Source organism: Daldinia childiae (genome assembly GCF_008694065.1).
Source record: "Daldinia childiae strain JS-1345 chromosome Unknown Scaffold4, whole genome shotgun sequence".
NCBI classification, from domain to species: domain Eukaryota; kingdom Fungi; phylum Ascomycota; class Sordariomycetes; order Xylariales; family Hypoxylaceae; genus Daldinia; species Daldinia childiae.
Genome location: NW_022984645.1, coordinates 1,775,043 through 1,800,875, shown reverse-complemented (window position 1 = coordinate 1,800,875; position 25,833 = coordinate 1,775,043). Strand labels below are relative to the sequence as shown.

General features: G+C 44.9%; 7 protein-coding genes across 7 annotated transcripts; 3 read left to right on the top strand and 4 right to left on the bottom strand.

The window, feature by feature from the left end:
- Positions 1-549: 549 nt before the first annotated feature.
- GL218_04804 (putative transcriptional regulator protein) lies at positions 550-2,141 on the bottom strand (the record flags this gene model as incomplete). The annotated part of the gene is made up of 2 exons (XM_033581428.1): positions 550-1,866; positions 1,947-2,141. The coding sequence occupies 2 exons, from the start codon at positions 2,139-2,141 to the stop codon at positions 550-552; spliced, it is 1,512 nt and encodes a 503-aa protein (XP_033435089.1).
- A 1,455-nt stretch (positions 2,142-3,596) lies between these two features.
- GL218_04803 (uncharacterized protein) lies at positions 3,597-13,249 on the top strand (the record flags this gene model as incomplete). Its single annotated transcript, XM_033581427.1, has 5 exons — positions 3,597-3,912; positions 3,964-4,335; positions 6,490-11,657; positions 11,797-11,887; positions 11,943-13,249. The coding sequence occupies 5 exons, from the start codon at positions 3,597-3,599 to the stop codon at positions 13,247-13,249; spliced, it is 7,254 nt and encodes a 2,417-aa protein (XP_033435088.1).
- Positions 13,250-14,724: 1,475 nt separating this feature from the next.
- On the top strand, positions 14,725-15,664 carry GL218_04802 (uncharacterized protein; the record flags this gene model as incomplete). Its single annotated transcript, XM_033581426.1, has 3 exons — positions 14,725-14,986; positions 15,044-15,519; positions 15,602-15,664. The coding sequence occupies 3 exons, from the start codon at positions 14,725-14,727 to the stop codon at positions 15,662-15,664; spliced, it is 801 nt and encodes a 266-aa protein (XP_033435087.1).
- Positions 15,665-15,879: 215 nt separating this feature from the next.
- On the bottom strand, positions 15,880-16,892 carry GL218_04801 (putative oxidoreductase DltE; the record flags this gene model as incomplete). Its single annotated transcript, XM_033581425.1, has 3 exons — positions 15,880-15,982; positions 16,051-16,318; positions 16,442-16,892. 3 exons carry the CDS (start codon positions 16,890-16,892, stop codon positions 15,880-15,882), a joined length of 822 nt encoding a protein of 273 aa, XP_033435086.1.
- Positions 16,893-20,297: 3,405 nt separating this feature from the next.
- On the top strand, positions 20,298-20,991 carry GL218_04800 (uncharacterized protein; the record flags this gene model as incomplete). Its single annotated transcript, XM_033581424.1, has 6 exons — positions 20,298-20,400; positions 20,494-20,526; positions 20,577-20,636; positions 20,699-20,746; positions 20,807-20,860; positions 20,930-20,991. The coding sequence occupies 6 exons, from the start codon at positions 20,298-20,300 to the stop codon at positions 20,989-20,991; spliced, it is 360 nt and encodes a 119-aa protein (XP_033435085.1).
- Positions 20,992-22,122: 1,131 nt separating this feature from the next.
- Positions 22,123-22,506, bottom strand: GL218_04799 (uncharacterized protein; the record flags this gene model as incomplete). Its single annotated transcript, XM_033581423.1, has 1 exon — positions 22,123-22,506. One exon carries the CDS (start codon positions 22,504-22,506, stop codon positions 22,123-22,125), a length of 384 nt encoding a protein of 127 aa, XP_033435256.1.
- A 1,655-nt stretch (positions 22,507-24,161) lies between these two features.
- GL218_04798 (3 beta-hydroxysteroid dehydrogenase/Delta 5->4-isomerase) lies at positions 24,162-25,831 on the bottom strand (the record flags this gene model as incomplete). Its single annotated transcript, XM_033581422.1, has 3 exons — positions 24,162-24,753; positions 24,818-25,466; positions 25,540-25,831. The coding sequence occupies 3 exons, from the start codon at positions 25,829-25,831 to the stop codon at positions 24,162-24,164; spliced, it is 1,533 nt and encodes a 510-aa protein (XP_033435255.1).
- Positions 25,832-25,833: the final 2 nt, after the last annotated feature.

The window sequence follows — 25,833 nt, the reverse complement described above, 5'->3', positions numbered from 1 at the left end:
CTACCTCCTAAGCACTTTAAGACTTTGAAGGAATATAGAACTTTCCAACTCTCTACACCATACCATAATCAAAAAGACTCGTACAAAGTCCTTACTAAGTCGAAACCAACTTGGATTAGTAAATTCGATTATACCGAGAATATTCATCCACTACTTTAACCAAACTCTAAGCTACATGGCAAGTTGAGTCAGAATGGCACGTTCATATCAACTAACAAACAACCCAGGCAAACTTCCCAAACCTACGTCGACTCTTCATCGAGGCGAGGTCGGACGATGAAGAGAGGGAGATTTCGCGTAGAGCTGTGAGTAGTTGTGCCTCAATTTATTAGTCAAAATAGGTCGTCGTTAGCCAACTAATGCGAATTAGTTTTACAATGCTGTCTTGTTCATGGGCTCGGTTGCTATTTTTAGCCTTATAGCTCAGAAGATGAATGCTGGCAAGTAAATACATGTAAAAGTACACAAACTTCATCAAGTTCATCATCGACCCGTTCATATCATACTCGGTACTGAGAGTCTTATCTCTGTCATTACTCTGTAGATGATTTAATCAGACTCGCTGTCGCTTCCAAGAAAGGCTAAATCAGCCATTCGCTTTGACACGCGTGGGTTGCCCTTGACTTCTTCATCCTCATCCTCCTCATCCTTGGCATCTTGATCCTCATCGGATTCCTCTTTCGACGTCTTCTTGGTGGTATTACTCCTGGAAGCACGTCTACCCGCTCCACTACCCCAGTTCCGATTCATCTCCGTGACAGCTTCTAGGTCGGCCATAAGTTCCCTTTTTTCCTTGATTTCCTTAGCCTTTGCCTCGGAAAAGCGACCTTCAATCCCAATATCTCGAAGAATTTCCCTCAGATGTCTAATTTTGGCCTTGCTGTCGTCGCCGTACTTCTTCAATTCGATGCCCCATATTTTGCGAATTCCACACTTCAGTAGTTGACCTTGAAGTTTCTTGATCTCCGTATCGTCTGCAGATAATTCCTTGGCCTGCTTAGGCTTAGGAGCACCTTTCGGTTCTCTGGGCTTCCGCTTTTTGGGAGGGGGGTCATCTATAACAGATGACAAATCTGAGCCTGAGTCATCGGCGTCTGCCTCCTTGATATCTTTGTTATCCTTATCATCCACAGCATTCAGTTTAGCATCCTCGCCCGAGTCCTCTGCTTTCGATCCAGTCTTAGCGTTTACTCCCGGTGGAGGCACAGTTTTTTCATCGGCAGCGGATTCAACTTCATCCTTTGTGACTTCATTCTTCTCGTCTGCTAAATCGTCTTCATTATCTGATTCTGCCTTAGCGCGTTTTATATTTCGCTTCTTAACAGGTACTGCACGTTTTCGCTTTTTTCCTGCTGTCGAGTCCTCTAGATCACTAGCTGCTTCATCGTTCTTGGTAATCTTTTTGGTTTTGCGCCGAGGCGTAGCCTTCTTTGTGCTCTTTGTCCTCTTCTTTGGCTCGTTATCTGAATCGTCCAGGTCACTTAACTCAGATTCTGTTTCTTCTTTCTTGGATCCTCGAAGTGAAACAGATTTCTGTGGCTCAGCTTTCTTAGGTTCATCCTCTGGTGAATCAAGATCGCTCAGCTCTGAATCAGACTCCTCCTTTTTAGCGACCTTCTGCTTAATGGCTTTCTTTGATTCATCTTCTGGGTCGCTTTGGTCTTCTAAGTCGCTAAGTGCCGACTCTGATTCTTCCTTCTTTGCTTTAGCTCTCTTGGACGGGGCGGCGCGAGATGCTTTCTTCTGGCGCTTGGGTAATGGGGAAGGCTCTTCGCTCGATTGTCGCTTAATGCCGTTTTTAGCTTCTGATTTGACATTGGCCGGAGGAGACGATGGAGCTCCATCTTCTTCGGCTAACAACTGAGCCTAAGCATCACGATTTAGTCAGATATACGATTATTCCTAAATATATTGTAAAAAAAAAAAAAAAAAAAAAAAAAACATACAACAAATCCTTTGATAATCTTCTTGCTACGCGCCTCCCACTCCGATGCCTTGAAGAATCCTTGTTCTAGCTCTCCCTTGTCCTCAACATATTGTCGGACGTTGTTCACGGTCACCTGGTCCCACCCTCGTTCAGCGACGAGAGCGCGAACCCCATCACGGAGATCTTTCTCAAGAGCTTCAACGGTTGGCGCCATGGAGTCGGATACCCAACGGGTAGAGTATTACGTTAGTGTTGATTAGGACTTTAAGAGCAATGTATCGCGTCCACCAATTCTCCAATAACAAGCTCAATCAACGAGAGGCCAAAAGTTATCAGATTAGATAAAATCGCGTTGATGGAAGTAAGTCGCGTGTTGGCGTAAGTGGAGAAAGTGATGATAAGAGATGGACTAGTTGATTTGATTAGGCTGTTTAGAACAAGCATTGGTTTGAGACAAGGATATAGCCCACATGCACAAGCCAATATTTGGAATTGACCAATCAAGTCCCATTTTAGTCTCCTAAGCCACAAACCGACCACATTATGGAAGGTACGTACCTTCCTAGGTACCTACATGTAGGTTCTCTGTCAAAGTATTAACAGGTACAGAAGTACATACCTAAGTTACCTTGTTATGACTTTCTCACGACAGCCTCAAATATATCAAATAATACCTCTTCTACCTAGCCGTCTTATAGCATTCCCCCAAGACCTTACTTGTTTCCCTATGCAATAATCCCTATTCCTAAGACACTAATTGAGCATACGAGTTGACTTCACATACATTAACTTCTAACATGGATAAGGTACTCGCCAGACACTACCATTACTGTTGTTGGAAGCAGAATGTAACATATCACCAACGTTCTTAAGATTTACGTTAACTACGAGGAATCATGTAGCATCTAACTGTATTTATACTGTGCAATCAGGCTGCTACCTACCTCTGATGCACTCTGCCGGTGATCTATCATATGCGATTAGGCAGGCTGGTACACGTGGAACTAACCAACATAGTCAACAGTCCGTTTGATTTGAGAAATAACAGAAAACACAAAATTCAGGTGTTACATATCGAGTAGTGTAACACATCAAGATTGGCCCTGTGACTGTAAGTTGGTACCCAAACCACTTAAAAACGATCAGGCGCTGATATGGGAATATAGACTAGGTATGATGCTGTTCTTACCTGAGGATCCGGTATAATGCCTACCTAGGTACCTAATATACCTAGGATCGGTAGTTCCAGATGTGAATTTATTGAGGTAATATTGGAAGTATCCAGTATACTAAACTTGGCATTGATATCTTTATTGATGTCGCATATCTAGGTACTGAAGGTAAACGCCTCTTACTAGATAATATACGTCAGCGGCTATGCAACTTTCCGAGTAGATAGGTGCAAAGTACCAGGTAGACATGGAAATGATGTCTACCTCTCTATGCGCTGGAGCCTCACATAGCCCTAGATAACCACACTTTCCCGCCTTCCTACACATCTGAATTTAATACACATCATTTACATGTACAGTTGAAATCACTTCATTAAAACGCCTACACTGCAAACGATTCCATTATATATTAGTCCTATTCAGTTACCCTTTCTATCTCTTTAAACTTCCATCTACTGTTCTACATTCTACTATTATCCGAATCAATCATAGCAAGAATGGCACAAGTTAGTCAAAGAAAGCTGGCTGAGTTGTCCGCGGAAGAAATTCGCTACATCATCAATCATGTGTTCCTTCCACCACAGTTACCCCATGAGAATGACTACGAAGTGAAGAATGACGAAGCCTTACTAAAAATGGTAGTTCAAACTCTCTATGAATTTAGAGAATATGTACAAGGAGATGAAACCAACGCTGTGGATTCGGCCATCACTACGATGGAACACCTACATCGTAACCACGATTTTGCCGGGGATAAATCATCAACTGACCAAAAAGGGCTCCGCAAGGCCTTTCATCTCCTTGACCAGGAAGGTTAGTTCATGCCCCAATTCTTTTGAAATATCTGTGAGTTAACTATAGTAGGTGGCACGGTTGCCTGCCATATTCAAGCTCAAAACTGTGGTGTCTTGTTCTCGAGATTGGATACATCTGTTTATGTCGAGATGTTTGAGCTATCTCCTTCTAACCAGGCTGTCATTTCAACAGAAGGGAGATTACGTCGGATCTTCCCTGGCGCAGCTGTGTCTATCCCGTTGTCTGTTTTCCAAACATGCGAGTTCCAAGATACAGTAGCTTACACCTTGACAAAAATGACCCATCAGTCGGCCCCTGATACCCAACCCCAGGTCAGAAAGAGCAACAAGATGCACGATGAAGATCGAGATACCACACACCCGAAGATAGTCACCGAGCTCTTCTTTGCATTCCTATTATCTATAGGCGACGAGGTAGAAGGTACGAAAATCTGGAAGAATACTCGCGAAGAAGTACTTTGGGAAGATGCCGAACTGCCGTGGCATAGGTCGGCTTTATGGCTACTTATTCGTGTCGTCTTACAACTCCTATTCACACGATCGGTTAGTTCACCAACCTGTCCAGAACATATATACAAAGCCTTCATGATATACTTCATGGCACGAATCCTTGCGCAAGGACCAAAAAGCCTTTCAAGCGACCTGCTAGTATCTATGAGTGCCAAAATCTCTAGACGGTACCGTAAGGTCGTTGATTCTATCCCCAGGTCTGTCGTTGAATTTGTAAATTCAACTATATCCGAGACTGATCAGATTCTCCAAGATCGATGGTCGCGGATCCAGGAAGAAAACTCGGTTCCTAATAGCCTAGAGGGCCTTCAAGATCTTAACTTTGATCGAGATACTCACATGTCGCTCTCAAGACTTGTCGATTTTATCAACGACATAGGGAACCGTAGGAAAAGTAATCAGCCCCTTACCGTTCAGTTGAGCTGCCCCCTTACCGACTATGGTTCTCAAGTGCCTCCGGTTGCATCATCGATAAACAGCATGTATGTGATGTACGAGTTGGTATTATTCGAGTCATGGGTGGCTTCAAATCTCCAAAGTTGGTTAGAAGCCAATGAAGGATGTGATGATGCCACCGGTATTCTGAGACAATTTATTGAGGATTACTACGGAATTGCTTTCTCGCGCTACGAGGGTAACCCCGAGCTAAGCTCCATCATGATCCTTACTATACTCGACCTCTGGGTTGCATCCGACAAATCAGCAATACGAAATTGCAAGTTACTTGATAAGTATAAGCCAGGTATCCCATCGAGCCTCTTCGAGAATCTGAATTTGCCAACAAAAAGCCAAATGATAAGGCTTCGCGACATTGAAAAATATTTAATCGATCGCAGATCGCAGGCCCAGTACCCTTACGAAGCACTCAACGGCTTTGGTACTAGCAGCTGCTTTTCTGTACGGTTTTTCAATCAATCTGTTCAACATCAGACGCTACGCGCTTCCATTATCAATAAAGCAAGCCAGGACAGGAAAGCAAAATGGGAAGAATTTCAGCAGAAAAAGGATGAGTACAACCGTCTCATGCAGATGTTAGATGATATTAATATTAAACATGATACTATTACAAGGGTCGATCCATTCACAGGCGAGCATTCTGAACCTTGCACCAATAACTGTCGAAAATGCGGCATCCCTGAGCAGGCAAGACAGATAAAAATAGAAATACATGAGTGGCCACTGCCCAGGAATGAACTTGAAGAAAAGTCGACTATATTTGAGCTCCAAGTTCCTTGCTCATTCGGTCAGTGGCGTGACACTACGGTGTTCGTCCTTTACGACATTCTGAAGCTAAGGTACTCAGTGGAAGAGAAACCAGTAGCTCAGCATAAGTTAGCCGATTACTTATCCAGGTATTTCCGTGGGTTCGATTCAAGGCAACGGATAATACTGCTATCTGGTGTTAAGCCTCATACGAGAACCCACCGCCGTATGAAAGCTATTGCTACTAAGACTGCGGATGATGTCTGTCTCGAGAATGGGCTTCGTTTGAGATATTATGACAGCTCGAACGATTTATTCACTACTTCGTTTATGTCTACAGACGACATTACTGAACTATGCACGTACTCATTACCGAAAGGGCCTATGAACAAGATATCACCAATACAACCATTTATTCATCGTGTACCATTGGAACCCGCCGGCCCGCCACCAAACAAGGTCATAGCTACCCAGTCGACCTGTCCTGCAAATTTCTCTCTAGAGGAGTACAAGGCGCTTACGTCTCTTCCTTTGGGTTTCTTGATTCAATGGCAAACCATTTTACTGCAACTTGTGTCACCAAGCATAGACTTCAGGAAAGAAGAGACTGTTTTGGTTATCTCGCAATGCATCTTCCAAGTTGGACCTCGTGACGGACATAATGTGCTTAGGAATAGTCATAAAATCCTCATCGACGCGCAATTTTCTCGTGTCTTACTGGATAACCTGGATAAAGCACTGCTTAGGGTTAGAGAGAATTGGCAATCTTTTCAAGCGCATGGGATCTTCGTTTCCATAGCTAGACGTCTTCTTTCACTGACGTCTTCCCAAAATGAGAAAGACAGGTGTCTCAAACTTTTAGCTGATATTCGCAAGATCACTTCGGAATGGATCCACGATTTGGAAAACAAAATTCAAGATGCTACGGATGACGATATTAAGGATGAGCTGCGATGTAGATTGGTGAAAGTAACACTGATCTGTGCGGACACGTTCAACACCGAAGAGGAACATCTCCGTAACCTTTTAGCCGCTCCCGATTCTGCCTGCACTATGATACGGTGCAGCATTGTAATTAATGAAGGACTAAACTTCATTCCAAAGAAAACAGATGATTGGACTTCTATCATGCATCGAAGATGGGAGCGGCTTGCGTACCGAGCATTTGATATTCTCGCAGAAGAAATAATTGCAAAGAGCAGCCCAGCATTAGACAATGCTATCAGGAAGACTTGGTCTGATTTCCCTCAGACGGGAGAATGGATACGCCAGCAGAGGCCATACCATCATTGGATTGTCAACCGATCAACACCTAATAACGGAGACAGTGATTTGGACGTCCATATCAGTCTATTAACGGGCGAACTCCTCGTCAATGGCTCTCCTCTAGGTCGACTACCTCGAGAATATGAGCAACACTATATGTATCCCACATTATTTGGAAAGTCGATTCTGGAAGTTGTGCCGAGCTCAGTGCCTGGGATGCGATTCAGTTCCAAAAACACTTTCAATGAACACAATCTAAATTTTGGCTTGGACAAACCTACCGAAACCCTCCTTGTTCGAGCAGTTATCGACAACGAAACATTCGAACTGGTTCCCCGAAGCATCCTATATAATTCATTCCCGATAATTTTCATTGATAACTTCGTTCATTGGTATAACAAAGCTGATGATTGCGTCGAGTTCTGCCCTCGGGAGCTTCCATGGACTCACTCGGAAAACAACTGGAAATTGGTACGCTCGGATACCACAAGTCACTGCTGGCGGCTACGTAAAGGTAGTACGTTCCTTGTCGACATCAAGAGTGATACAGCGAAAGAAGTCTTCAAAACAAACTTAAAACGTCTCGAAGAGCTTGCCTGGACGCATATCATTCTCCAGGGTGACTCTGTAGATATTGAACTTCCTAGGTTAAAACTAGGGTTCCACTTGAAGCAGGGAGAAACTTCAATATACTCCCACCAATTCCGTGGAATGTTGGTAGATGAGGACCAGTCGATTGGAACCTTGATTGGTCTCCAAAGTATGCTTGTGCTGAAAGGCGACAACGGCCGAGTTCGACGCAAAGCCCTCATCCCAAATGGAAATGTATCATTCAATAAGTACGGGAAACATATCCATGTTGATATTGAAAAGCAATCTTCTACGATGGCCTACATTTATGAGGTTGACGGCTTAATTGGCAGACTTATTAACAATGGAAGTCTACAGGGCAGGCTACTCTTGTCGTATCTTCACGCGCTTACCTCTTTTCCCTTACCAGATCCCTTAACAGGGAAAACAGGAACGGAGGAAGCACTATCCATCTTGAAGTCTGCCGCTGTGCGGTCTTTTATAAAGCTTACAGAAGAAAACCTTGAGTTACTGAAGAAAATCGCCCTGCTTACTCCAGCGCGATACTATTACCCAGCTAACGAACGGGAAATGCAAACTGTGGTATGGGATCCATACCTTGACTTCCTGGCCCAGCATGATGAGTTTTATCAAATTGTGTGCTCGATATTCGACCAAGCCAATAACTCGAAAATTTTCCACCCAGATTCTTATGTTTCCCCGCCAGATCTACATCAGGTTGAACAGAGCCTCCTACGCCGTGATATCATTCGTTCATCTACATTCCGCGTCTCGGGATTTGGTGCTGAGGACCATACTACATCCTCGGATGTGGTTTATCTAGGCAGAGACAATGATCAGTCTTCTGAAAGAGCCTCCCGGGCTTATGTTCTGTCTAAAATTATATTCCGAGAACCGTTCGCTCTGAATGAAAACACCGTGGCAGACCTAGGAAAATGTATCCGGGAATTCCTTGCTCGGTATGACGTGCTTGGGCCTAGGTCTATTAGCTCTTCTTCTCCAGATATCGAAGTAAACTACGATTCCACATTGCTTCTAGGTTCGACTGAGTTCGTCGCCAAACACTGGATTCAAATCTGCGAGTTATTGAGCAATAGAACCGAACTCAATAAGTTCAAAGTCATGTTTTGGCTTTCTACGATTTCATTCGCTAATGATGCTAACATGACAATCCTTCAGGTTTTGGCATCCTTCTTCACAGTTCCTGAAATGGCTCTTAGTCCACCTGCAGTTGACATTTTTCAGCTCTCTCTTGGCTCTTGGGTCGACAGTTCAAAATTACACAAAGTTATTTACGATTCACGCCGTCCGTTTCAGGAAAGTCCGAAAGCTTCTCTGTCTCAAGATCCATTGGAGAGCTTGTCCGATTTTGAGCGCCGACAGTCTCGGATATTTCAGGACAAAAGAAAGGAAGCAGTCAGAGCTTTTAGCGATAAACTAGAAACCCAATGGCCCTGTGAGTGTCCGATTTTCCCTCACAACACGAGTTCTGCGGAATGGTGGAAATACATAGATGTGTGTTTGGCCATGAATAAAGTAACAGAATTATTCAGGCCACGCTATCATAACCACCTGCTTGAGAACTATCTCAACCAGATCGGTGGTAGGATTCCTCGGAATGTCATTCCAATTCCCATTTCTCGATTCTCTCCAACTATTCCCTCTTGGAATTGTACGAGGGAGCTAGGTTTTACCAGCAACGACGAAATATTCACTACCCCGGCTCCTGTTATGTTACCATGTGCTGATATGGCACAAAGCATATCCCTGATCAATAATGATAGTAACGAAGTACCGCAGCTTCCCTTTCTGCTGTCGAGATTAGACAAGCAAGTACAATCTGAATACGAAAGACGTTACGTATTAGACCTTAAGAATAGCACGCGGTCACTACAGGGCTGGAGGAAGGAGTACTGCCTGACGAAAGGTGTACAAGAGCTTGAAGAACTTCTTATTCGCCATCGCGATAGTTGCCAAGAAGTAGTTGATAAGAATTATAGGGCCATAGAAGAAGCTGTTATATCCGATCAAGGAGACGAACGGATTACTTCACGAGCTCTCTTATATTCTACTCATCAATGGCCAAGACTATCACCAAGCTTCTTCTTGCAACGTCTCCGTCGTAGCAAGTGGCGGAAGCTACCTGAAGACTGGAAAAACTGCATAATTAATTACGGCATAACCATTTCTCAGCTACAGCGAGCAGACCGCTTGCTAAGGGCAGTTCACAACCCTTCTGTCCTAGTAAGCGAACTGCGAAATCTTGGCCATACGAACTGGCACCCACGAGATCAACCAGAGTCTCTGCTCTTGGAAATAGAGGGCGACCTTATGATCCGTCCAGTTCAGGAGCAAATAGCCAAGAATATGAGAAGCCCCGAAGGGGGTAGGAATGCCGTCATGCAGTTAAACATGGGAGAAGGGAAGTCATCTGTCATCGTACCCATGGTCGCAACAGCTCTCGCAAATGGTTCTCGTTTAGTCCGGGTAATTGTTGGAAAACCGCAGTCGAGACAGATGTACCAAATGCTTATCTCTAAGCTTGGGGGTTTGCTGGATCGACAGATCTTTCACATGCCATTCTCTCGCGCAGTTAAAGTCGAAAACTCTGAGATATTGGTGATGAGAGATATGTTTAAAGCCTGCAAGAGAAATGGGGGCATATTCTTAATGCAGCCCGAACACGTCCTGTCTTTCAAGCTTATGGGTATCGAGTGTATCCTAACTGAAAAAGAGCCGATCGGTCGTGCCTTGGTAAAAAGGCAAGAATACCTTAATACGAATACTCGTGATATCGTCGATGAGAGCGATGAAAACTTTAGCGTTAAATTTGAGTTGGTTTATACAATGGGCATACAACGTCCGACTGAGTACAGCCCCGAAAGATGGGTGTGCATCCATCAGGTCCTAGAGGTAGTTAGAGAAGTTGTCTTGGAAGTTCGTACTAACCTCCCCGGTGCGCTGGAGGTTCATTCTCAGTATCCCGGATGTTTCCCACGTACTCGTATTTTGCAACCGGATGCTGCCGACCAGATTCTCTCTCGGGTCACGAAACGCATTTGTGCAACAGGCCTCAACGGCTTTCCCATTACAAGACAGCAGGAACATGTACGTCAAGCAATAATAAGATACATTACTGAGGTTCAACCTGCTACTACGGATATTGCGCTCGTTGAAGACCCTAGCCTGAAGGGATTTTGGACGCGTGCTAGCCAAACTTTGCTCCTATTGCGAGGTCTTATAGCCGGGGGCGTACTAGGCTTCGTGTTCGGGTACAAGCGGTGGAGAGTTGACTACGGCCTTGACTCAAACAGACAACCAAGCACTAAACTCGCAGTTCCATACAGAGCTAAAGACAACCCTTCGCTGCGGTCTGAATTCAGTCATCCGGATGTTGTTATCATCCTCACCTCTCTGAGTTATTATTATGGCGGTCTTGAGTACGAAGACCTATTGCAAACTTTCAAACACCTCCTTAGGTCTGACCAAGCCGATCAGGAGTTCGGGGTGTGGGTAAAAGATGCAGATAATCTACGTGATACCTCCAAAACTTTGGTTGGCATTAACCTCGAAGATGCCGAATGTACACAGTCCCTATTTAGCTCTTTTCGGCATTCTAAAAGCACCATAGACTATTTCCTAGCGTATACAGTCTTCCCAAAGGAAATGAAAGAGTTCTCGCACAGGCTTTCTGCTTCGGGTTGGGATATAGGCCAAGTCAAGACTCATCCAACAACAGGTTTTAGCGGCACAAACGACTCCCGCCAGGTACTACCACTTGATGTCGAGCAGCTAGATCTCGAGGACCAGAAGCACACAAACGCATTAGTCCTAGAGAATTTGCTCCACTCCAAGAATTCCGTTACGCTCCTGCCGCCGCGTCGGGAGAGCGAGAATTCGGTCGCCGATGTGCTACTGAACATTATTACAAAGCTCGATCCGCCGACTCGAGTCATACTAGACGTGGGAGCTCAGATACTTGAGCTGAATAACTTCGAAGTAGCGAGATCATGGTTAGATAAGACTAAATATGATAGTAATATTCAAGCGGCCATCTTCGTCGACGACAACGACGAGCTTTATGTTCTAGACAAAAAGGGCCATCTTGAGCCTCTCCATACTTCACCGTTTGTGTCACAACCGGATGTGTGTGTTGTTTTCTTAGATGAAGCGGTATGTATTTACAGCTCTGTCCCCTTTTTGCTGACCTCTCAGGTGCCAGGGGCTATTGGCCGAACTGACTAGATAGAAATGCCTTAAACTTTTATGATATTTGTTTAGAAAAAGTAATTACTAACTTTGGTTATTATAGCACACGAGAGGCACTGACCTGAAGTTGCCAAGGGATTACCGTGCAGCTGTCACGTTGGGGGCAAATTTAACGAAAGACAGGCTAGTACAAGGTGAGCCAACCCAGCACCTTACTGTTATATCATTATGCAAACTGACACATATCAGCTTGCATGCGGATGAGAATGCTAGCAGAGGGACAGTCGGTGGTATTTTGCGTCCCTGACGAAATCCAAAGAAAGATCCGGGCGCATAGGGCTGATATCGGACTTTCTGCCGACCAGGATATCTCAGTCTTGGATATTCTGGCCTGGTCAATCGGTGAGACATGGAGAGACATCCATAGGAGTATGGCATTGTGGGAAAACCAGGGCCGACGCAACGAAAACCATAGGAATATATGGAAAGAGGCCCGTTCTGGCGGCAAGGTCAATCTTACCGAAGGCCTCGCCAAGAAATATCTTGAAGAGGAGGCGAAGACACTCGAGTACAGGTATCGGCCTCGCCCCGACAGTGACGCAATTACACGTTCGCAAGTGGTAGGTACAAACACCACAGATCCGATCTCTTTACGATGTAATGAGTTCAAAAATTTGAAGCTCAATTCAGCAGAGCTTCAAGAAGAGGAAGAACGCGAGTTATCGCCGGAGATTGAGCAGGAACGGCAAGATCAGAGGCCTCCCGCGGCAGAACCAGCTCTTCATACAATCCACAACAATATCGAAACATTCATCACCTCTGGCATGATCACCCAAGGGTCTCCAGGATATATGCATGCGTTTTCAACCTTGCGCAATACTTCGGCAGGGGCTTGTTTCGACGTGTCCCAGTTCCGTCCTGGGTTACTTGTCTCAAATGACTTTGTAAATACTATTATACGACGCGGCACCTCAGATCACTTAGATTCATACCAACGCACGGTCCAATGGATCTTGACGGGGGCACCTCCTAGCGATGGAGACTCTACGGATACGCTCGTCAAGCATATGATGGTCATTAGCCCATACGAGGCAAATAAGCTGTTACCGATGATAATGAGATCCAAAGCTGTTGCCTTACACCTCTATGCGCCTAGAGCAAATTTAGGCTATTGCAACCTTGACAAGCTTGACTTATATACGGTACCCGAGAGGCTAGCGTCGCGCAAGGTGCCCCAAAGCCTTATCACGGAACTGAACCTGTTCGCCGGACAACTCTACTTTGACTCATATAAGCAATATGTGGACGCATGCCAATTTCTAGGCATTAGCTACAGTACGCCCAGGGAGGGGGAAGAGATTGCTGCCGACGGGTTCATAGCCAAAGACAGCACGGGTAGGGTTGGTGGAGAGTCAGGCCTGAAGAGCAGCCCAGCGGCGTTTTTCAAAATCCTCCACACTAAGATCCGACGCAATTGCGAGAGTATTGAGAAAACACACATGGGGAAGCTGTTAGACAACCAGTTACTGCAGCCGTCGGATTTTGAACAACAGTAGGGGAATATGTGGATCATAAGGAATGTTGCATAGATGATGAGGTACCTAGGAGGTAGTTAATAATTGAGAATTGTCACTGCGAGAATGTCACTGTGAGAATGTCATTGGTAAGATGTCCGCTCCGCATAAATCGGAAACCTATCGCGTCTTTCGCATTTTGAACTTACAAGTACTCATTACCACGTTGACTTAATCTAGATATTGAATTTACATAAATATTTCACAATTATTTAGGTACCTACAGGTATCTAACTAATCAACTACTACTTTTGTACATAGATAAGTCTTGAAGAATTATAAATAGGATGGATCTCATGAAGTTGGCCAGAACATCATACTGCACGATGGCGGCTACAGCATGATCAATCTTGTAGGTTAATAGGTCAACTAATTTGTGGGGGGGTATAGGAGGTGGCGGTTGGGGGCTACACTACATGTAGGTACCTATCAAACCCTCACGTATTTCTTATTAATGCATGACAGCTGTTGTTGAGCTTATGGGTGGAAAACTTGATTGATTGAGGATGTTGAGAATGTGGTTAGGTACTTGCAATTTTCATATTTTTCATGTGAAAAAAGGATGCGTTTAATAGATATATCACTATAACTACTATGCGTATAAGCAGAAGGTAGGTTCTTAGAAACTGGTTGCGAGAGATAAGGAGGGTAACACTACATGAGTTGGATCCAATGAGAGTTGCCCCACGAATATGTATACATGTGAATTGTACGTGTGAAGGAAAAGTAAAGAAAAGAAGGAACACTCGCCAAGCTGCATGCATTAGGTCAAACCTTACTACTACATATGTATGTACCACCTTAGGATGCACCTACCTAAGGTTTGCCTTCAATTGGCTGCATACTACGGCGGAAGGGCACAGCAATCTTCTTCTACTCAGGCATTAATCATTAATCATTAATCAACTCCACTATCTTTCTCAACACCTAAATCGAACTTTTTGTTCGTTACACATTTATATTCAAAGAACGGTTGGTCTTCCTTTAATAAACTTTATCTCATACCGGAGGAGAATTAGCACCTAAACCTACTTGGTGCTTACCTAGGTACCTATCAATTACGGATTCAATATTCCGTATTACCCTTGAGATCCGGTACACGGCCGGCGTCGGCTTCAATTACCTAACTTCGCTTCCTCCTCATCTCATCTCATCTCATCAGATCAACGCCAAATCCCCGCACGCAAAGAAACAAACATATGGGATGCGAGGTCGACGACGAAACTAATAGAAGGAATTAGTACCTAAGGCAAGGAATAGAATTGGGGAAGCTGATCAATTCTTGCCTTGCTTAGTCGTGAAGTATCAATCAATCACGTCCAATTACCCTGTTCTAAGTACCTAAGGTATAGATACCTAGGTAGGTAAACGCTCATCTGCTCAATCCCTCGCTCGAGCAGAGCATCCATTCATTCCACACAAGTCTGAATCGGCTGAATCCATCACCACTACTATCTATGTACGATTACCTCCCGAACCCGGCACTGATTTACCAGGGACCGGCGCTGCCGCGTGCCCCGCTGATCTTGATCCACGACGGTGGTGGTACTAATTTCAACTATCATCTATTGAGCCAGATTGGCCGCCCGCTATGGGGTCTCGCGAACGCTAGGCTCCACGAAGGTGGCTGGTGGGAAGGTGGTATCCCTCAGATGGCCGCCTACTACGTCGGACTCCTTTCTAAGGCTATCCCCGAGGGCGGCGATATCCTCCTCGGAGGTACGTATCCGCTTATCAATAATATTAAATATCCATATATACTAATACGAACCTCAGGTTGGTCACTGGGAGGGCTCTTATCTCTTGAGATGGCGCACCGGATTGCCGTAGCGAGGCGTGACGGTGGTACGGGGGCTAAGTTTCGGGTTAAAGGCATGGTCTTCATCGACAGCCTCTGCCCAAGCTACACAGACGAGATGCGGGCACGGTTACCATCTGAGCCCGTAGTGTTATCAGCCCAGGAGTCAGAGGCTATGAAGCTAAAAGAGAAAGTCAACGTGAACATGACACATGCCCGCGTTATGGTGTCATTCTGGGATTTACCACGCTGGGAGGATGGGCTGCAAGCACCGCCGACTATCCTCCTGCGAGCGAAAGAGTGGTTCAACCGCGACCCGTCTAAGAGCTTCGTCGATTTCACGCGGGAAGACCGACTTTTGGGCTGGAGTAATTACAATGAGGAACATGGTAGTTTCATCAAAGATATTGTGGATGTAGAAGGTCACCACTTTTCCATCTTCGATTTTAATTATGTAAGTTCATGTTTAATGTTTGTTTATTATTATAACACACTTAGCACATGGAGGATTTTGGATTGACTAACTTACTTTATAGCTTGACGATGTCACGAGGAAGATCCGCGCCGCAGCAGACCGGTTAGATCCGTTTGGGTATTAATGGGTAATTCCTAATACACCTTATTAGTTGTTTCCTGTCTATTAGAATTTCACTACGACGAGGCGTTCAGGGTCGATTTATAAAGCAGGCGTTACAAGGGGACTACGTAATGATGATAACTACACTATAGAGTATAACATGGTTACATGTATATGCTATTTTAAGTTTATAGACTATGTAGTGCATAGGTAGAAGAAGAAGTAGAATACTACCTACTATGCACTTTTCACATACTTCGCCAGGGCCTCCTTGATAGTGACGTGACCTTGTTCGAATAGCTTCGCTCGCGTAGCCTCGAAACCGCCTTCATTAAGCCACCTATAACGGGTTAGGAAAAGGTAAGTATAACTTTCTATGAAGAGAAGGGAAGTGGTAAGGTTACGTACTCCTCTGCGTGTCCGATAGCAAACTGCTCATCGCCCTTCTGCAAGCCCTCGTACATGCGCTCGGTATAAGGGCCAAGGGGCATGCCTATCTCATGGCCGTTTATCATGTCTGGTTGGTGCTTCGTGTCATGGATCTCTGTCTGCACCGCGGGAGGGAACACTTCAACAAGGCGGATCTTATAACCGGCGTCTTTGATCTGCTGTCGCACATTGACGATGAAGGAGTGGAGTGCTGCCTTGCTGGCGTTATATCCGGGTGTACGAGTTACTAGAGGTTAGGGTGAGTAATTGTAAAGGAGATAAGCTTGAATGCTGAAGTCGTGCTCCCGAAGACTTAAACCCATACAATATGGGTCTAGAGAGGGAAATGAATCTATAAGTAGGTACTTACACGTCGGTACAAGTGCCAACGAGGCATTTATAAATACCAAGTGAGCCTCGGCATCCTTGGATACGCGCTGTAAGTGCGGCAAGAAGGCCTTAACCAGGTGCACGAAAGACACGTAATTAGTGTTAAACTCCTCAGCGAAGGTAGACAAGTCTACAGTCTCAGGCTTGGCGAAGTTAAACGGCCGTTGGATGCCGGCATTGAGTACCACGCTGTCGATATCAGGGTGCTGCTGCGTGACGGAGGCGACGAAAGACGGGATGTCATCGAACTTGGTGATGTCGATCACGACACCACTAGACCCGGGATGATTCGCAACAAACGCATCGAGACGATCCTGGCGGCGGCCGGTAACGATTACAGAAGTGCCCTCGGCGTGCAGTTTCGCGGCGAGGGCCTCGCCAATGCCGGAGGTGGCGCCGATGATGAGGGTTTTCTTGTAAAGCGGGGCCATTGTAAGTTGTAATAGGGACTTTAGAAATATCAAAATTTATAGATTGATAAGTACCTGTCTCGTCTTCTAGTTATTAAAGACTAGTTACACAGCCTTTATATATCGTATTCTTTTCGCAATGGCCTCCCTTAGGTAGGTAGGTAAACTCGCGATGCTTCTCAGACTTCGGCTTCGGACTATGGAGATAAAAGGAGGTAAGGAGCCCCGCACTAGGGCCACACCCCCTATTGTCTCCGAACGCGACGGAGATTTTATACTTTAGACAGTACGGATCCAGTCCCCATGTGTGCAGTCGGTGCGTATGTAAAGACTTTGTATTACAAATTCTGAGAATGATATGGAAGATGTTATCGAGTACAGAAGCAATTATGCTAGAGTTCGTTGGATGCTTTATGGATGTATTGTGGGGCGAGTATGAGCAGTAGACAATTCTATTAGAGCATATCTCGGCCTTTTAATTGTATAATTCGTCTTTCATAGATTAGAAAAAGGCTTTTATAAATCATAGCATCACGTTCAACGAAGTGAATTATGTAAATTCAAATATAACTAATCTTAATTCGAGCTGAAAGCACAGAGTGAACCGATAGACTATAGTGAAAACTTCTATGTAGAACTCTTGTTTAGTGCTCCATTAGCCACGACTAATTCTAGATAACATGATAATAAAATACTTTTACACTGTCACAAGACCCTTCTATAACTCTAAAGCCAACATGTATTTGTTAAACTCTTCTGTACGACTATGGAAAATTACCAGGGACTAAGCCAGTATATTTTCTCTTCTCGTGGTTAGTATGGATAAGACGATGATCTAGGTCGTCAGTAACAAACTGAAGCTATATTCTACACCTAAATTCCGAAACGCGAGGCCGGGATCGAAGCGGATAGCAACCACTACTTAATGATATACGAGGATCTCACGAGATCCATAACCATGGCTACCCGGTGGAGCGGAACTTTCAATGCTAACTTCATAAGCGAAGTATGTCATATTTCCTTATTCAAGTTGACCTATGGCTTGCCACTAATACAGCTGTGAAGGAGATGCATCGTAGTGACAACACTGCATGGGCTCGTAACCAGATACCCCAGGCCACTGGTTTGCCTCATTTTCTGCAACAAGCTCACCAGGGGTGTATGTATATCAACCGGAGATCGGATGGCATCTATTTAGAGGCATCTCTCGGAAACAAGGATGTTCGGAGAGTTACGTGACTGATGGACGAAATAGGAATATAATCGTGGGGGTGTTCTCCATTTGCCTCTGCAGGGTCCGGATATCGAGTTGAGCTAATGAATAAAACACTTGTACATAAGACTGTTGAACGATGAATCATTCTCGGCCTGGCATTTCTTGTGAATTAGATGGAGTTCAGGTGGACTGTAAGATGGACTACATCGGAGGCCCCGTCTGTCTCGCTAGCAGCCTGTAAAGGTGGTATCATGCCAAAGACTCATTGGAGCTTGTGGTAATAATATCGCATCTCCCGAGTCCATGAGATGGGAACACCGTTATAAATCTGCAAATTCTTTAACAGCTTCCAAACATGTCTTAACACAAATACAGATACCTACTACTATCATCATCAAAATAGCCAAGTCGTCGCATGACAACTAGCTTGCACCGAGCCGACTGCATGTTGAGAACAATGCGAGTACATCGACGTATTTCACCCAGATGCGCAACGACATCCAGCGTCAATATATTTGCAACCCATAGCCACTCTCGGCAAGACCTTGCGGCTAGTCCACGTGCTCAATATTATTTAGTAGTTTAGTCCTGAGGGTCGGCCTGATGTTATTTAAATGTACTCAATCAAGTTATAATAATTGATAATGGGTGGCCCCCCTTTATTGGCCATTTTTCACACCCAAGGTATCACAAAGCCTGATCCAAGGTAGGCGGGCAGCCGAGTTTTAATATAAAATTAATACTTAAGATTCATCCCGATAATCAAGATCAGACTCATCTAAATATTAGATATTGGGTAGCCAACAGTTTAAGGGGTTTCTTATTGACCTCATAATTGGGTGAAAAAAAAAAAAAGATCAGATATCGATAGTTTTCTTGAGAGACATGAACCCCGGCCAAGCCAGCCACCTTTAACGGGAAATGTTTCAGTCCCGCCATCCCGCAAACGAGATTGGGAACGAAGACAGCTCTGACGTCATGATCCATATTTACTTGCCTATCACTGTATCAGCACGGTCGCGTAGGGCTGAGACTTTACTCTAGAATGTAATATGATAGGTGTTTTGTCACGGTCTAAACGCTTCGTGATACAAAGAGGCGCTGGCTGTGCTACTGACCTTTGGGAAAGGAACAAGTATTATTCATATAGGTAGTTATTAACTACTCAGGCTAGTTATCTGCCTAGGTAAGTTAGGTAGGTAACTATGTCTTGATATTGTGTATCTCAAATGGCCAAAGTAAGGGAAGTTCTTACCGCCAATTACTCAATCCAAGACCCATTAATATCTCTGTAGAACCATCTTTCCCAGCCTTGCCCTTTGTAAACTTGCACCGTTCTCATTGGAAGATCGCTGACATGTGAATCAGGGGCAGGAGGAAGTGAGAGGCTGAGAGCGACCGCCAGTGAGGGCGATCGGCGATGATAGGCCAGCCGATCACGTCGCAGCTCCACCCCTTCGATTTCCACACGCCGTCAATCACTAACCGTTAGGTATCCGGATTTTCTAGCCTGTGGATCGGACCGGTTTGATGTGCGACCGCCACAAGCCAACGAGCTGTGCGGATTTGGCTTGTCTGCCGTGAGTTGCAGCGCCTAGTGTAAAGGTCGCACCGCCAGGCGCAGCGAAAGTGCTTTGCTCACTGCGGCGAGTCCTGATAGAGGAGGAGGGTACAGTTATGTAGCCCTCGCACATGTATCCGTAATAGGTACGTGGTTGCGAGGACCAGAGACACATAGATAAGCTGTGCGGCTGGAAGACCTCGAAACGCTTCACTGTAGCCAAGTCAACGCGACTTAGGAGACCCGGTGTTCTCATAATAAGAGGGTCTGGTCTGATCGAATCCCGGAATCTTCCATCCCAACGACCATACTAGACGTGCTGAGGGGACGGGCGATCGCAATATGTTTGTGTGAACTGTTTATCTAGGAGGTTGTGGTACCCCCTATCAAGCATACATTATATATTATCTTCCTATAACCCTCTGTGATAACCTACGTATTATACATCTCTCAACATATTCTATTCTAACTACTTGCTGTCTTCCTGTGTTTAATACCTAGAAACCAGCTTGATGTGAGTTTTACAAGGCTTCTTACCACCCTCCCCTATTGCTAACTCGGTCCGATCCAGTTTATTTTCTGGACCAGGTAGTCCTCCATAGCTCAACATCAAGTCCAGTTTTCTGTCGCTTCTGCATAATCAAACACCATGAAGAACTTTGGCGCGATCCTTTTCCTCTTGGCCTCAGCCGGCTCTTTCGTAACCGGTACACCAGCATTCAGAAGTGAGAGGCGAGCTGTTTCGGCTGAACGTATGTTTTGAACCTCTATTAGTCTTCCTTTTTTTTCCCTTAAAAAGGTCTCCAGAAGGAATACTTGAATATGCTAGCTGACTGATCATATAGCTGCCAGCATTGCGGCTCGGGCACTGGAACTTGGTATGGTAACTCGTATTATCTACAGTCTGAATCCAGCTAATAATATTTAGCACCCAGAGTTGCGATCGGAAGTAGGTCAAATGACACGGAGAATGCGACTAGGTCATTAGGTACGTCTGCCGGTCGTTCGAGGGGTACTGATAGATGACTTAGGGCTAACTGAGAGTAATAGTGATCCCAAGGGGTGTGAATTCTACAGAGAATGCGGCCGGCTCTTTAGGTATGCATTTATGAGATGTCGTAATGAATAGATGAGTTTGGCTAATGCGAAATTCAATAGTTACCCGCAGGAATGGAAACTTCTCCGAGGCTGCAAACGAGAAACGGTCTCCTGGTAAGTTGTAGTAAACTTTAGACTATTTATATCACGGATCGAATATCGTTAACGTATCGCAACCTACAGGTCTTCACCTGCGACGAGGAAACCTCAGAATGAGGTCCTCATTGAACGAGACTGATGTCTAGAGGGTTAGTCCGGGCGAAGAAATCCGATGATGGGCGAAGAAATCCGATGATGGGCGAAGAATTCCGTGGAAGGTTAAGAATGCAGATAGGATATCACCGAGTATGTCACTCGACTTGAACTGGGTTTCAGGATAGATAGGTTCTACCACAGGTTGGAATATAATAGATATAGATTTACATGTTGAGATCGTCGGTGCCACTGCTGTATCTTGGAATATAGTCGCATCTGTGCGACTAGTATCTAAAGTACTACTAGATTATGTATCATAAACATGATCCAGTAAGTATGAATCGTGACAGATAGTCCTATGACGCAGGTAGGTTCATAAAGTGCTGCTCTTTCATCTAAATATCGGCTGAAATGACAATTATGTGAATCGTAAGTTCATAGTCGTATGAACAGTTATGTAGTATCGGCAAAATCCCTACCTTACTAATAAAGGATAATTTAGTTCTTGAGCCCGTCGACAATGTCATAATTAGCCTTGCTTCAAATATATTAAGAGGTATTATGATAGTAGGGGTATAATAGTACCAGCTGATAACGGCATGCGGTTAGGAGGATGAACTGGCTTGCAGCCGGGTCCAATCATATTTTGACTCCTATTTTGGGTGGTTGCACCGCGGCAGTAACCTGACGATCCTTTCTAGATAAAAAGAAAACCTTTAACGTCACTTTTGATATGCTATAAATTGGGACGACATTGTTGTAGAATAGAATCGTCATGTTTAGCGTCTAAGCAACTTTAACGATATAATGGATTAAAAGGTACATAATTCTAATTTCGTGGGACTAAAAACCTAAGTTAGTCATGAGCTTTGAAATACTATTCAATTTTCCCTTGTCGTGAGAGCAAATATATACAGCCGAAAAATCGTGTCATAACGCCGAATCCAAAAAGCCATCGCACGATCGAGATATCTATGATACCGTAGTACTTGGCGATACACCAAATACTGATCTAAGGGCAATCGTCAAAGTCCTTGATGCTCCATGATGAGTTAAAACCATCCATTGAGTTGGTATATTCAAACAGAAAACAATTCCTAGTCAGCTCATGACACCATGTACACCGGCCTAATGTAATTTCATCTATCGTTGTCTTCTTGATGAACACCTCCATTGGTGGTTCATCGTACTTCGTTCACGTCGACAACGTCAGGTCTCCAGTCACGAGAGCTGCTCTTTGATGAAGAGCCAAATCCCGGCATTGATGAGAATCGGTTTAATCGCTTCTTCTGCGCCGGTGTCTGGGGTTCCATGTTATAACGGCTTCTTGGCTCTTCGACGATAGCACTATGGCGTCTATTGTGCTCTTCGACTGGCGACGAGGCAGCAGTGGAGGAGCTATTGGTAGATGATCCCGTGGTATTGGGGGTCTGGTAGATGTACTCGCCATCGACGTAGATGGCATTGCTGATGAAAGCAGAGCGGCGGTGGCGGTTACGTGTGTATCGCTGCTCGAGCCGGAATAGCTCAAGCTTAGCTTGGATCTTTTCGATGAAGCTCGGCATTGTGATGAATTGGGTTCCTAGTTACTCTGTTTGGAGCAAATTTCTTGTGCTTCACGGTGGTATTGTTGACTTTTTGCAATCCAATTGGTATTACGACTAATATGTTGAGGAGTCAATGGCGTGACTCAAAGCTCCTTGGTTGATTTAATTGATGTCTATTGTGTTCTAACAGGTACAGTCGTGAGTTGATCTTTCTGATATGAAAGAGCGCGTATACAGTAGCGATCGATGTATTTTTTTCCCGGTCAATTTGGAAACTAGGTACTCGTGAAAAACGAACGAAAGGGAACAGTCCTGTGTTCACCGGGTATGTAGTCGGGTATATGAGTGACTAGTAAAAGAATGGAATTTGGGGGTTGGGTGGGAAAGGAAGAGAATAAAAAGAGGCGAGCAGATTAGAGACGAGTTAGGTCAAGTTTATTGACAAGGGGAAAGAGAGTTTGCATAGAAATGAGCCAACAGGGTCAGGAACGAGCGAGTGAATATGGTAAGGATGGTAAGGACCGTAAGATGGGAAGGGGAAGTTCAGCTATGATTTACCTAAGCTCGCTAAAGATGCAGCTAAATGCAGCTAAATGCAGCCAAAAGGCAAGGTTCAGTCTTAGGCTTTAGCCCCCCCTACCGTCGCAGAATGTCTAGCCGGATTAGCCACTAACCTAGCCACTAAAAAGCACGCGAATAAGTGGAATATTAGCAGAACATTCATACCCCCCGGGGGCTGAACCAAGATTGTTCTAGCACGTGTTGGCTCTCAGTTTATCCTGATAAGCCTATCCTAGCCCATCTAATGTGCATAAAGCCTTACCCGTTATGATAAAGCGCCTGCATAGACCAACGCAAGCCAACGCAGACCAACGCAGGGGAAACCACGTTTCAGCCATAGGCCAATGCGCACTATTTGAACCGTTCGAATTCAGTGGCATCTTTGATTTGTTGGGACCTTTTTTAAGACTTGGAGAGGGGATGAAAAGTTGCGAACCCGCTCATCAACTCACGAATCCGGGGTTATCTAGAGCGATCGAAGATCCTATGAATATCGCGGAAACGGAATCTTGGATCTTTAACTATCCACCGCAAATCGAAAGTTATTTTAATAAAGAAAAAGGGCGGAGCAAAAAAAAAAAAAAAAAAAGGGCCAATTGAGAGCTAATTGAGAAAGTCAGTTCAGTACATAAAAGAGGCAGAAACATGCAATGCAAATGCAATGCAATGTCTAACTTTAGGCAAACCAACAAAGAAAAATGACGAAAACCTCCAATTGAAATGATGAAAAGTCTTTTTGTATTTTGCATACGACCCCTCGGTACCGATTACCTCTTCCTCGAATATCTATTCCGATAATGGATGCTGTTACAATGCAGACAATACAATCGCAAGCGCAATTCAAACGTTAATAACCTTGCGATTTACGATTTGCGGATTGCAGGTTATGCGTTAGCTACCGACCTTCAGCTACCTCCTGGGTAGATCAATATGCGCATAATGCTGGTATTTCTCACAGAACTTGACACATGCAGAGCCACCGCACAGATGGGATATAATGAATTATCTTCACTGTTATAATAGGAAATATCTTCAATTACATACCTAGGTATGCAAACCGATGAAATGAGTACGTATATTCGCATTTGTCATTGCATTGGTGAGATTGCATATCATTGCCAACTAGAGACAGAACCACCTCGCACTAACCAGAGCTCCTGAATTTGTTCTGCTAGGGAGACTGACGTTGTGTAGGCCTTTCTCATCTTGACATCATCGGCATGCTCTTTATTCCATTCTAGGATCTCTGCCGTCATTCCCTCTAGAGTAGTGAGTACACCGGTATACCCCAAACCACCTTGAGAAACCGGCTTCCTGATCTCGTCATTCGATGCGATTAGATGAGTGCATATCGAGAAAATCCCCGGCTTGAGGTGTTTGATATCACCTTTAAGTTCGGGTAGTACTTTGCGTAAAAGCGGATACTTATAAGGTAATTCTGCATAGATCTCTACCGCATGCGAGAGGAGGAGCATAACGACGGGTGGCACCTTGATAATGTGAAATGGGTGCACCGAGAGAGTCTCGATCGCGTTATACAGATCACCGTACGTAATTGGTGGGTTGGGATCTGTTACTACGAATGGCCGGCCCGCCTGTCTGGAGCTCTCTATCCAAGGCCGGGCAAGCGCCGCCTCGTGCTGTAAGTGCGCGATGGATACATTCGCGCCATGCACAAAGCTCTGTACGATATGGGACACCCAACTATTATTGTTCATATTGGTGTAAGCATAGTGCACCGAACGAGACTGGGTGACAAAAAACCCACCTAGGTAAGACCGTTCTACTAAGAGGGTCTCCGACGGTATTATCTGTCGGGTGTCCGTAGACGCCATTCGCAGGACGAATGCAACCAGTGCGGAAGTTCTCGTTATTCGAACTGCAGACAAATCTTTCTGCGACAGCTTTCGAAGCGGGGTAGTTGGCGAAGTATCCCTCACGTCCTTTCAAAGGCGCATTGAAGTCGCCTACATCCAGAACTTGCCAAAAGTTTCGCGGCGAGCTTGCCCATGGGAGTACAAACGGTTCGACGGGACGAACAGATATGGATCCGGATGATGTGGAACTAAAAATATCCGCACCGGCTCTGCGGGCAGCCGCCAGCACGTTCTCTGTTCCTATCACGTTGATAGCTTCCGGGAATGAGTAATTAAATTTAGACCGTTCGGAAGCTAGAATCACTGCCGCAGTGTGGAACACTGTTAGAGGTAGATGAGCAACGCTAGGATTCCATGGACGCGCAAAAGCAGCATCGACAGAATCGGATAATGTGATGTCTGTCTGTATAAATTCGACCTCTGTAGCCGGTCCGCAACTCATATCATTACGCTCGGTCTTTCGAATATCAATAATTCGAATGCTCTCCGGTGGGTTACCACGAGCTAGAAGCTGAAGCACGATGAAACCACCTACAAGTCCTGTAGGCAGGAATTCAAGCTTTAAGCAACAGTCTCTACAAGCAAAAGTCAGGACGTAAATAAAAATACTCACCCGAACCCCCCGTCACAACATAGCGACGCTCTAGCTTCGGTGGAAGTTTATTTGTATAGTCTACTGGCCTCTCTTGCAATTGCCTATAAGTCTTATTTAGCTGATCTATCGTCCAGCGTGAACCCGACAGACGCCGGACCTCATCCGGTGTCCGACTTAGAAGCTGGTTGACCCGGAATAGGTATAATACAAGGGCCGCCAGTACAACCCAGAGAACCCTATATGTCCACTCGGTCACCTCGAACATGATGGCACGGCCGATTAAATATACATAAACATTAGCCAGTAACATGA